Source organism: Tachyglossus aculeatus, chromosome 3, assembly GCF_015852505.1.
Source record: "Tachyglossus aculeatus isolate mTacAcu1 chromosome 3, mTacAcu1.pri, whole genome shotgun sequence".
Taxonomy (NCBI): Eukaryota; Metazoa; Chordata; class Mammalia; order Monotremata; family Tachyglossidae; genus Tachyglossus; species Tachyglossus aculeatus.
In genome coordinates this window covers 56,546,975-56,560,397 of record NC_052068.1, presented here as the reverse complement: position 1 = coordinate 56,560,397, position 13,423 = coordinate 56,546,975, and the positions used below count along the sequence as shown (strand labels likewise).

General features: G+C 45.3%; 1 protein-coding gene and 1 non-coding gene across 3 annotated transcripts in view; both read left to right on the top strand.

The window, feature by feature from the left end:
* Positions 1 to 8,948, top strand: part of GDNF (glial cell derived neurotrophic factor) — a 60,005-nt gene extending 51,057 nt beyond the window's left edge. For both annotated transcript variants that reach the window (XM_038743881.1, XM_038743880.1), the window contains exon 3: positions 5,156 to 8,948. In XM_038743881.1, coding sequence (XP_038599809.1) covers positions 5,156 to 5,637 — 482 coding nt within the window. In that variant the 3' untranslated portion in view covers positions 5,638 to 8,948. The remainder of the gene's footprint in view (positions 1 to 5,155) is intronic.
* Positions 8,949 to 11,669: 2,721 nt separating this feature from the next.
* On the top strand, positions 11,670 to 11,807 carry LOC119926336. The gene has a single exon (XR_005450222.1). It is a non-coding gene; the product is annotated as a small nucleolar RNA SNORA7 (small nucleolar RNA).
* The last annotated feature ends 1,616 nt before the right edge of the window (positions 11,808 to 13,423 follow it).

The window sequence follows — 13,423 nt, the reverse complement described above, 5'->3', positions numbered from 1 at the left end:
CCCTCCAGCACAGCTGCAGCAGTGGGAGGTGAAGCAGCATATCTTAATGAATCAAGCATGTATCTGGGAGTCAGAAGGTCATAGGTTCTAATCCCGGCTCTCCCACCTGTCTGCTGTGTGACCTTAGGCAAGTCACTGCACTTCTCTGGGCCTCAGTTACCTCACCTGTAAAATGGGGATTGAGCTCCACTTGGGACAGGGACTGTGTCCAACCCAATTTGCTTGTAACCACCCCAGCGCCCGGCACATAGTAAGCGCTTAACAAATACCACAATTATTATCATTATTATTATCATTATTAATAATAACATATGGAGTGGGAACATCCCTCCACTTCTCCCTCCCCCATTAGCCCTTGGGGAGAACTAGAGGGTGGTTCATTCATTCATTCAATCGCATTTATTGAGCACTTACTGTGGGCAGAGCACTGTACTAAGTGCTGGAAAGGTACAATTCAGCAACGGAGACAATCCCTAACCAACAAGAGGCTCGCAGTCTAGAAGAGTGGTGGGGTGAGAGGCCAGAGAGAAGGGGCTGCCACAGCTAACGTGTGCCCAGGAGCTTCTGTTGTGCCATTACTGGGCAGGTGATAGTTCCAGAACTTCAGGACCTGCTCTAATGTCTACTCCATAGCAGTAGCGGGGTACTGTCTCATCACTCCCCAAAGCAGCCTTGTGACAGCAGTAGCTGTTGCCCTGAAATGTCCAGCTGGAAAAAATGGGGGTTAAGTACCTTCTTTTCACTTCCCACAGGAGTTGGAAGCAGGACTCAGAACTTTGGAAGTGGAGCCTAGACTAATTTGTCATTCATTGAATGTGTGCAGAGCACTATACTAAGTGCTTGGGAGAGTACAGTACAACAATAAACAGGCACATTCCTTGCCCGCAATGAGCTTACAGTCTCGGTGGGGGGGGAGAAACAGGCATTAATATAAAAACATTACAGATATGTACGTAAGTGCCGTGTGGGACTAGGAGGGGGGAGGAAAAAAGAGAGCAAGTCAAGGCGATATAGAAGGGAGTGGGAGACGAGGAAATGGATGGGGGGGGGGGGGGGCTTAGGAAAGGTTTCCTAGAGGAGATGTGCCTTCAATAAGATTTTGAAGTGGGGGAGAGTAACTGTCTGTTGGATTTGAGGAGGGAGGGCGTTCCAGGCCAGAGGCAGGACATGGGCTAGAAGTCGGCAGGGAGATAGAGCACAGTGAAAAGGTTAGCATTAGAGGAGTGAAGTGTGCGGTCTGGATCATAGTAGGAGAGTAGTGAGGTGAGGTAAGAGTGCTTTAAAGCCAATGGTAAGGAGTTTTTGTTTGATATGTTTCTAGACTGTGAGCCCGCTGTTGGGTAGGGACTATCTCTATATGTTGCCAACTTGTACTTCCCAAGCGCTTAGTACAGTGCTCTGCATACAGTATGCACTCAATAAATACGATTGAATGAATGAATGAATATGGCGGTGGATGGGCAAACTTTGGAGTTTTTTGAGGAGTGGGGTGACATGTCCTGAACGTTTTTGTAGAAAAATGACCCGGGCAGCAGAGTATGTAATATGAACCGGAGTAAAGAGAGGCAGGAGACTGGGAAGTCAGCAAGGAGGCTGATGCAGTTTGGATGGAGAGGAAAGGGCAGATTTTAGAAATGTTATGAAGGTATAACTGACAGGATTTAGTGACGGATTGAGTATGCGGGTTGAATGAGAGAGAGGAGTCAAGGATAATAGCAAGGTTACAGGCTTGTGAGACAGGAAGGATGATGGTGCTGTCTACAGTGATGGGAGAGTCATGGGGAGGACAGCTTTTGCAAGGGAAGATAAGGAGTTCTGTATTAGACATGCTAAGCTTGAGGTGACGGAAGGACATCCAAGTAGAGATGTCTTGAAGGCAAGAGGAAATGTGAGACTGCAGAGAGGGAGAACGATCAGAGCTGGAGATGTAGATTTGGGTATCATCCACATGGAGATGGTAGTTGAAGCCATGGGAGTGAATGAGTTCTCCAACAGAGAATAGAAGGAGACCCAGAACGGAACCTTAAGGGACCCCCACAGTTAGGGGGTGGGAGGCAGAGGAGACTGAGAATGAACAGCCAGAGCGATGAGGAGAAGCAGGAGTGATCAGAATCAGTGAAGCCAAGGGTAGATAACATTTCCAAAGGGGGTGGTCCACAGTGTCAAAGGCAGCTGAGAGGTCCAGGAGGACTATATGACCTGTGTGACTGGGTTGGCTGTATGACCTTGGAGAAGTCACTTAACTTCTCCGTGCCTCAATTATTTCAGCTGTAAAATGGGGATTATGAGCCCCACGTGGGGCAGGGATTGTGTCCAATGCAGTTTGGTTGTATCCACCCCAGAGCTTAGTACAGTGACTGGCACATAGTAAGGGATTAAAAAATACTGCAGTTATTATTTTTATTAATTATTATTAATATTATTGTTATTATTATTACCAAGCCTGTGGTCTAACCCACTGGGTCACTCTAAGGCCAATGCACAAGCTATCCTACACATTCTTTAAGTTTGTTTTTCATCACATTCATAGTACTCATTCTTGCTACAACATGACAGTCACATTCTTGAAAATTCCCACGTTAACCAAAAAATCACATTGTGTCAACAACTGTTGCATTGATAAACAAGGGGAGAGAGGAAAATTTTGAAAATAACTGAAATGGCCAAGGAAAGGACCACTGTTTCTAGTAAACATAAGGTAGCAGTGGATTTTAAACACTTATAATTTGCTCCCTACACAATACTAATGAACCAAATCAACTTTTCTGATACAAAAAAAAACCCCAAATTTATTTTAGAATGAAGGCATCAATCAATCAATACATGGTATTTACTGAGCACTTACTATGTGCAGAGCACTTTACTAGCCGCTTGGGAGAGTTGTAGAAGTTTTACTAGCTACAAATGCAACTAGAAAGAATAATGTATTGTATTTCACCCCAGAAATTTCCACATAATTGAAAGATCCATTTTACGTCGATTCTAAAATTTGAAAAGTACTGTCGAAAGTTAATGAGAGTGTCAGTTTTTTCCTGCACGTGTCTATTGTTTGGAAGTATAGGGGTGATCCCCGGTTTCTGAACACCACAAAACATTCAATCCAGACATATCAGGCCCTAATTAATGGCATAGCCCAGGGTCTGCAAGATCCAGGCCATGTTACAGAGAAGCGGCGTGGCTCAGTGGAAAGAGCACAGGCTGGGGAGCCAGAGGTTGTGGGTTCTAATCCCGGCTCCGCCACTTGTCAGCTGTGTGACCTTGGGCAAGTCACTTAACTTCTCTGGGCCTCAGTTCCCTCATCTGTAAAATGGGGATGAAGACTGTGAGCCCCATGTGGGACAACCTGATTACCCTGTATCTACCTCAGCGCTTAGAACAGTGCCTTGCACGTAGTAAGCGCTTAACAAATACCAACATTATTATTGTTACAATACAACAGAGTTGACATATCAGCACAGAGCCAGCATCCCATTATGATTAATGCATAACCACATTTTGACAGATTCTCCTATTATGTGGTATCTAAATTTGGCTCTGAAATGTCACATTCTGGAAGGAAAGACTTTATCAACTCTCTCTGCAACAAGTAAAGACACTTTACCATTAGGTTTAAGGTTCTTCATCATCTCTCTCAAACTTACTTAGTGATTGCTCCCCCTACTCCCCACCCCTGCTCCCTATTTCCCTGCTCTACCTACCTCCTGGCCATATCCCTCTCCCATCCTGCCCTCTCCGACCCCTAGCTCATATTGTCTCTTGAGGCTGGTTTTCCCTTCCCTCCACATATCTGCTAGAACCTAGCCCTTCCCACCTTCAAACTCCCCCTGAACTCCTACCTTTATCAATAAGCCTTCCTCTACTGATTTATCAAGACTGAGATTCTTACTGATCTTTCAGTCTCCTCTTGAACTTATGTATTTACATAGGTCCACTCCCAGCCCTCAGGCATATGAGCATAGCTGATATTTCTACGTCTGCCTCCCCAGTTTGAAAGTGAGCTCTTTGTGAGCAAGGACTCTCTTGTATCTCCCAAGGACTTAGTACAGTATGCTCCACTTGGCACTCAATGGATACCATGACTACCACTATTACTACTGCTACTAAATTCTCATCCCCAAAAATCTATGAAATGATGTTAACAATTAAGAGGTGGCTCTTTTTCTAAAAACAAAAAGCCATGAGCAGGCTGCCACATACTTGGTAACGCTCATCAGTTAAGGTACACATAAGGCACCAGCCTAAACATACAACCTGATTACCTTGTATCTACCTCTGTGCTTATAACATAGTAAGTGTTTAACAAATACTGCACTTATCACTATTATTATTATTCTGACAGAACTGACCAATACACGCCAACTCCCACACTGACCATTAAGAGGCATGTAGCCGAGTGGGTTCACAAGGACAATGGATCTTCCAAAGATGAACTTCTTGCTGACTGAGGCCAGAGAGAGAATGGGGAGAAGCCTGGTAGAGAAGCAGCCTGGCCTAGGGAGTCAGGGAACCTGGGTTCTAATCCCAGCGCTGCCACTTGCCTGCAGGGCGACCTTGGGCAGGTCACTTAACATTTCTGTGCCTCAACTTCCTCATTTGTAAAATGGGGATTAAATACCTGTTCTCCCTCCTCCTTAGGCTGTTAGTTTCATGAGGGATAGGGACTGTATCCAATCTAAATCTAGTGTATCTACCCGAGGACTTAGTTCAGTACTAAGTAAACATTTTAATAATAATAATAGTAACAGTAATAATAACAATAATTGTAGTGTCATTGTTGTCATAATTGTTATTATTATTATGAAGGTGGAGAGGAGCAAATGCCTAAGTTGGCTGCAGTGGGAAAGCATACTGAGTGCTAGCCTTTCATTCCAGTCTGGGAAATCCTTGTGGCCGAAAAGGATAGTATCAGACAAGCAGGTGCACCTTTTCTTTTTTGACATGCCTCCTTGGAAATGTTTTTGTCTGCCAAAGCCTTAAATGAGCCTTGCAGCCATCCCAGTGGGCTCTGCTGGTAAAATAGCTAATAGACTTAAAGTTTCATCAAGGCAGAATTTCTGCAAACTTCCAGAGTTCTTTGATCAGCAAGACCAGGTGAAGTGCAAATGGAAATTGTTGCCATCTCCGAATAACATCTTCTCTCTTCTTTTTTAAACAGCAAATATGCCAGAGGATTATCCCGATCAGTTTGATGATGTAGTGGATTTTATTCAAGCCACTATAAGAAGACTGAGAAGGTCCCCAGATAAACAGACCGCGGTGTCTCTTAAACGGGAGAGAAATCGGGGCGCGGCTGCCAACTCCGACAATTCCAGTAGAAAGGGACGGAAAAATCAAAGGGGCAGAAACCGGGGTTGTGTCTTAACAGCGGTCCACTTAAACGTGAGTGACTTGGGTTTGGGCTACGAAACCAAAGAGGAACTTATTTTTCGGTACTGCAGTGGGTCCTGTGATGCAGCTGAGACCATCTATGACAAAATCCTAAAAAACTTAACCAAAAATAACAAACTGGCCAACAACAAAGTCGGGCAGGCTTGCTGCCGGCCCATTGCTTTTGACGACGACCTGTCGTTTTTGGACGACAACCTGGTTTACCACATACTGAGAAAACATTCCGCTAAGAGGTGTGGATGCATCTGACCCTGAGTCGAGGGAGAATTGCCGCGTATTGCATTCCTACGACAGCGCAAAGGAGGGGACCACGGTTCCCCAGGAGACGTTTGCTGAGGATGGAGAATGAGGACCAAGGACAGAGATGGAAGAGGAGCAGGAGGAAGACAGCCACCATGGGAGCCTGGGAGAGAGGACGCTCCAGCCCCGAGGAATGGGACGGGGTAGGGAGACGGGGCCTCTGGTCTCTGGTTTTTCCAGGAAAGCAACTCGCAAACAGCCAAAGTTCAGGGCCGGGGTCCCAGGGGGGGATGTGGCCACCTCCGTTTCCATGGATGCCCCCGCCGTCACCCATCAGAATGCAACCCGCCGTCCCCTCGTGCTTCGTTATCGCTTGTTTGGCTCCACTGGGGAGGTGTGCACCTGGGGAGAGCCCCTTTGCCAAGAAGCTTCATTTCAGAAGTAAGAAGGGCTTGGTGTTTTGGGTTTTCTTTTCTCTGCCGCTCGTTTGACACCGACCCCAACCTACAGGCACCAGAGATGAGCTTTTCACTACACGCCGGCCACCTGGCATCGACTGGGATGGGAGTGTGTATCAGTGGGAGATGGATTTCCACACGGCGGGTGGGAGAGAAGGGCCAGCCAGCATCGGGCCGTGCCCGCCTCTGAAAGAACACGGGAAATCGGAGAAACCCGTCTTGTTTCCGAGCAGCGTTTGTTTCTAGCAAGGCTGGGTTGGGGTACCGTGCCCAAAGAGACGAGATCCGGTCTCTCTCTCGGTTTACAAAAGGATTAAGGCCACTTACAGAGCTCCACCTTCACCGGGCTGCTTGTGAGTGGCCCAACAGACTACTCGATGCGACGCATCCCTTCAGATACAGAAATCTATAGAAGATATTTATTGAGATTTTAAGTTATTGTTATTTATTACAGTTCAGTAATGAGTTTCCTCTTTTCCTTATTTATTGAAGTTTCTCTTCAAAGGTGCCAAAGTGGAATGTGCTCGCAAGATACAAAAAAAAAAAAAAGAAAGAAAGGAAAAATGAATAAAGACAGTTAAATCAGAAATAAGGGTCCAGGCTTTGAACCGTATTAACAGTGATCTGCTAGCCAAAAATCACTTACTTTACCTTTTTAACAAAACCCAATTGAATTATCCAGAGCCCTTACCTTCTTCCACCTAGGGATTTCAAAAATTTAGGAGTACCTAAATTCAGGCGGACCTCAGCAGCGGCCATGGATGGTGGGCTGAGCCCAGAGGCACTTGGCTGGTCTCAACACTGAACCCATTTGCCAAAATTTGAATTTTATGTTGTATTTAAGCTTTTTCCTTCCACGTATCTATATCTATTATATGCATAAACGTATATGTAAAAGGTTTAAATTCCTATGAGTAGTTAGTCCTGGATTTTAACGTTGACGGAAAGAGAAACCGTTCGATTCTGTAAAGTAGCCAAAGTCTGGCCATCATTTCTGAGGACCTTTTTGGGAAGGGGGGTGCAGGACAGAGGCCTTTCTCATAGAAAAAATGACCGTTGCCTACCGTGGGAGGAGAATGCGCCGAGCTGCATGCAGAACTGGGGATACCTTTGCCGATCAGAGCAGTCCAGGCCCTAAACAGCCCACCCTTTTCCCAGTGGTCCCTTGGGGAATAGGGGAGAAGAAAGACCAGGGCTGGACCCAAATAGTCTCATCCCTCTGAATCCACTGTAGCACCTATGGCATATGGCATCTATGACCTAAGGCCACACAAACCCCTGCTGTTAGGTTCTGGGTCCACCAGATTGGTGTACAGTCAATTCTCCTAGAACCCGTGCTTTCATTATGCAATTTCGATAAGCTGTTATCAGAGAACTGGGGCACGTTCTTCCCACAGTGCTCATCTGCCGGGATATAATGCCCTCTACAATCACCCCAAGCAGACTTGGTGTAGAAAAACAAAAAGTTGTGCCTAATGTCAATTAAGGGGTGAGTGCTATAATGCATTTTTTCTGTAGCATGAGGTTCTTCAAGAACACATCTACCACATTATAGGAGAATTGACTGTCCTGCTCCAAGAGGTGGTATTCTGGTTGGTTTCCCGACACACACATTTCAACTGCAAAATCTAGCACTGGACCCTAGGATGATATCTTTTCTTTGGTGAAAAAGGTTTGATCAAGGAAAGATGAACCTGGCTTCTAATCACAACGGAAATGCGACAGAGTCGAAAATTTGAGGGCTATATCCGCCTCTGTGAAATAGCCAAATTATTTGCAGGAATATGCAAAAAAGCAACAGGTAACAATGAGAGCTAAATGATCCTTTCCTTCCTTCTGCTCCTCCTGTCCTTGTGAAATTGCAATGGCTTTAGCCCTGCAGAGAAGGAACAGAGTGGCCTTGGGGAGATGGAGTACAGGCTGGGGAGGAGACTGACCTGAATGTATGTGCATCAATCAATCCACAGGTTTTTTTTATTGAGCGTCTGTGTAAAGAGCACTGTACTGAGTGCCTGATGGGTGCAGAGCTCGGCGCTGTACTATAAGCAATTGGAAGCATGCGATAGAAGTAAAAGACTTGGTCCCTGCCCTTGAGGAGCCTCCACTCTAATGGGCCTAACAACCACCTGAACTTGTATAGCACTTTTGTTTTTCCAAAGCGCTTTCACATCAGTTATCTCATCATATCTTCACCTCATCCCTGTGAGCAGGGGGGAGGTGACTGTTACCTTGCCCCCATTTTACAGATGGGGAAACTGAGGCCCAGAGAGGTTAAGCGACTTACCTGAGGTCACCCAGCAGGCCGGTGGCAGAGTTGGGACTAGAGCCCTGACTCCCCAGCCCCCAGGCTCTTTCCTCAAGACCACACTGCCTTTCCTTGTTGGTGCTGATTCATTCATTACCTTCACTAGCACCACCCGAAAGAAACTATGACATCACTCAATTAATAATCAAATGCTGGCCAGGCATAGGGAAATCCTAATTGCGTCTTTCAATCAATCAATTACTGAGTGCTTCTTCACCTTTAAATAAGCTCTCAGCCTACAAACCAGAGATCCTTAATCAATACGCTGAAGCTATTGCCTGGACCTTGACAGTTTGTCCCCAGGACTGTACACACAATCAATGATACTTACCGAGCGCTTACTGCGGGCAGAGCACTGTACTAAGCGCTAACCACGAACAGATTTCTGCTACTGCCAATCAACTACGTCTGAACAACAAAAGGGTAAAGTTTGTGATTTTTTTTTCTTTTCTATCATCAAAAAATAGGAGTGCACTTCTCTGGAAGCTCTGACTTCCCCTCTGATTTATGTCTCAATCATTTGTGTTCTACAACCAAAGTTCTCTACAGACTTTATTTTTGTACAATATCATTTTGTAAATTTTTACAAATAAAAATTCATTTCTATCATGTTCTGGGCTTGTTGCTTCCTTGCTGGTGCCCGGCAATGCCAACTCCAACTAGCAGTTCTGACGTTCTTCCAAAATGGTACGTTCTGGAGCGAGTTGAGATGAGAGTCAGCGTTCAGCCGAAGGTGATTTCACCCAATCAATGATATTTACTGAGCACCAACTGTGAGTAGACCACTGAATTGGGTGCTTACTGGGTCCAAAGCCTGTAATGAGCACCTCTTACAGGCAGAGCGCTGTGCTGGGAACCTACTGGGTGAATTCAATCTACAGTATTTATTGAGCACTTACTATATGTGGTGCACTGTGCTTGGAAGAGTACGATGCAATAGATGGTAATAGGCTTGGTAGACATGATCCCTGTCCTCAAGGAGCTTAAAAATCTAGCTTTTTTTTTTAATGGTATGTCAAGCACGATTCTAAGTGCTGAGAAAGGTACAAGTTAATTAGTTTGGATACAGTCCCTGTCCCACATAGGGTTCACAGTCTAAACAGACCTATATACTGCAGACCAAATGTGGTCATTGTAGAAACAGTCTCTGCCCTCAAAGAACTTACAAACTTAGACTTCACCCATTAGACACTAGTCACCTGGTCTTGCCCAAAGACAGAGGTTGTTTCATCCCGACCTGTCCAAACACACAGCCGTAGTGTTGCTGCCAAGAAAATCCTACTTTTAGGAACCAATCAAAAAGGGCCCCAGCCTGGACTTTCCTACTCTTAGGAATCGATCAAAAAAAGCCCCAGTCTGGACTTTTTAACCCAGAAAATGTCTGGAGAAGTTGTCTATTTTGCTGAAAAATACCCTGCTCTTTCGTTAATGACCACTATCCGTACAATGGATGACCTGGAAACAGAAATATGACTGGCGGCTCGGCACCCCCGGCTCTTTTTCTAGGAAATCTTTCTACATTGTTTTAATGTATTTGTTAAGTGCTCTTTTCCCCCACTGAAAGTGTTCAAAGTGTTCCTGCCCTGTCTTCCCCTTTTAGATTGATGGTTGAAGGCCTGCTTCTACTTCTATTATACTTTCCCCAGCTCCTCATACAATGGTCTGCGCAAAGGTACTCAGTACAGTCTTCTGTACACAAGAGACCTCCAGTATAGAGCTCTACACTTAGTGGGTGTAGCCAAGAGCCAAGTATTGAACTTGATACAAGCTAATCAGGTTGGACACTGTCTATAACCCACCTGTGACTCATAATCTTATCCCCATTTTACAGCTGAGGTAACTGAAGCCCAGAGAAGTGAAGAGACTTGCCCAAGGCCACACAGCAGACAAGTGATGGAGCTGGGTTGAGAACTCTGGTGTTTCTGACTCCCATGCTTGTGCTCTAACCACCAGGCCATAGTCCGTCTTATTGAAGCAGAATCACATGGAAGTAGTAGTCACACGTTTAAACAAGTCTAAATCAGCCCAACTGTTTGTTCATCATCATCATCATCATCATAATAATGATGGTATTTGTTAAGCGCTTACTGTGTGCAAAGCACTGTTCTAAGTGCTGGGGAGGTTACAAGGTGATCAGGTTGTCCCACGGGGGGCTCACAGTTTTCGTCCCCATTTTACAGATGAGGTAACTGAGGCACCGAGAAGTTAAGTGACTTGCCCAAAGCAACACAGCTGACAACTGGCGGAGCCGGGATTTAAGCCCATGACCTCTGACTCCAAAGCCCGGGCTCTTTCAACTGAGCCACACTGCTTCTCATAATGCTTCTCACATTCATTTGTGAGGGTCCTGGATTTTTCTGTGACTGTCCACTGAGCACTGGAAAACCCAGTAAACCCCGTTATCATGGGCCCTGCAGCATAAATAGTCCCATAGGAAGAAAATTAAGTACAATAAAATGGGGCAGGAACTAATAGTTTCTGGGCCTACTCAGGCCTGCCTTGTGCCCCTTCTGTTAATAATAATAATTTCAGTATTTGTTAAGCACTTACTATGTGCCAGACACTGTTCTAAGCACTGGGGCAGATACAAATAAATTGGGTTGGACACAGTCCCTGTCCCACATGGGGTTCACAGTCGCAATCCCCATTTTACAGATGATGGTAACTGAGGCCCATAAAAGTGAAGTGATTTGCCCAGGGCTACAGTCAGTCAATTGTATTTATTGAGCGCTTCCTGTGTGCAAAGCACTACACTAAGTGGTTGGGAGAGCACAATACAACAATATTCATTCATTCATTCAATTGTATTTATTGAGCGCTTACTGTGTGCAGAGCACTGTACTAAGCACTTGGGAAGTACAAGTTGGCAACATATAGAGACGGTCCCTACCCAACAACGGGCTCACAGTCTAGAAGACATAACAGACACATTCCCTGTCCACAGTGAGCTTTCAGTCTAGAGGTGGGAGTCTAGGTTCCTTTGTTCATCAGTCTTTCTAGGGTGAGATAAAGGCAGGGGAAATGTGGACGAATTGCCTGAAAAAATAGAAACAGCTATTTAGTGTGAGAGTCACCAAGTTCCTTCTCATGTCAAGGGATCAGCTACCTGAGGACAGCTGGATGACGAAGGTGAAGCATGTAGGTAAAAGGAGAAAGGTGGTGTACCTGGAAATAGCCTGTGACTGAAGGAGGGAAAGTGGTCAGGAGGGGAAGGGAAGGTCATTATTGCTATCATCAACATAATTAGTATTTACTCAACACCTCTCTCCGGGCCCCCCCCCCCCTCAGGATCTCACCTGGAGAGGTTCCAGTACTCTTCCAGTCTCGGTTACTGGAGGGAGAGTCAAGCGGAAGCCTACCCATTCCATTCCTAGTTTGGCCAGTGGCTAGCAAGTGGAAGGCCATCTGCTACAAGTCAAAACTCACCCATGCTGGGCAGCAGCGGCATTGGAGACAGTAGAGGAGACTCAAGTTTATTCTGTGGAAGAAGGCAATGGTAAACCACTTCTGTATTTTTACCAAGAAAACTCTCTGGATACACTACCAGAACGATTGCAGATGGAAGTGGGGTGCTCTGGGAGAGGTGTGTCCATGGAGTCACTATGGGTCGGAAATGACTTGACAGCATAAGATAAAATAAAAGCCTCTTGGGTGCTTACTATGTGCAGAACACTGGACCGGGCACCTCCTGTGTGCAAAGCCCTGAAATGGGCATGATTTACTGGGAGAATGTAAGCTCGTCATGGGCATCACTGTTTACTGTTGTACTCTCCCAAGAGCTGAGTGCAGTGCTTTGCAAACAGTAAGCGCTCAATAAATATAACTGAATGAATGAATCAGCCCCACAGCACTTATGAACATATTCATAAATTATTTATTTATATTAATGTCTGGCTTTCCCACTGGACCATGAGCTCCTTGAGGACAGGGATCATGTCTAGCAGCTCTGTTGCGTTGCAGTTTCCCAAGCACCTAGTATAGTGTTCTTCACACAGTAACCATAAATACCATTGATTGATTGACTGATAGACTGTGAACACTGTTCTGGGCACCCACTAAGTGTAGAGCTCTATACTGGAGGTCTCTTGTGTACAGAAGACTGTACTGAGTACCTTTGCGCAGACCATTGTATGAGGAGCTTGGGAAAGTACAATAAAAGTAGAAGCAGGCCTTCTCAGGTCTTCAACCATCAATCTAAAAGGGGAAGACAGGGCAGGAACACTTTGAACACTTTCAGTGGGGGAAAAGATCATGACAGCTTAGACTCTCGCACTGGTTAACACCCCAAGTAAGCTATAAATTAATAGAATGAACTCCTAATTTATGAATTGATCTACACACTCCTTGGAACTCTGGTATATAAAACCACTTAATCTATGCAGTTTTGACTACTCTAGTGGTAGACATTTTCAAGTTTGTCTTCCTTGTTAGAGTGTAAGACCCTTATAGTCAGGGAACACGTCACGTCGTTATTCTATACTTCCCAAGAACCCTGCTCATTGCATATTGGGAGGTGGGGGAGAGGCTGAATAAATGCTATTATTACTGCTACTACTACTACTACACTACTCTTACTACTACTTCTGCTGAGGTGGTTGATAGGATGATCTAGTCAGAGAAGAGGGATCAATCTGGAAATGCCTCCTGGAGAAAGTGGCACAAGGCAAGGAGAAAATAATGGTGAAAAAGCTCCACTAGATGCAGGTTTTGGCCTTCAGGCCCTTCCGTCCAAAATACTGGTGAGGTGGCATAGAAATCCACATGCTTCCGGCCCATGACAACCCTGTTTAAGTATGATTTTATCCTAGTGCAGTACATAACTAGAAAACTTGTTTATGCAGAAGTGCTAAAAAATGTTTGTGGTCGCTAATAATCCTGCTCTCCCATCTGCATCCTTCCACAATTGTATCATGACCTAGGAGAAACACCATGGGCCTGGCAGTTTGAGGATCTGGGTTCTAATCTCTGCTCCACCACTTGTCTGCTCTGTGACCTCAGGCAAGTCACTTCACTTCTCTGGGACTCAGTTCTC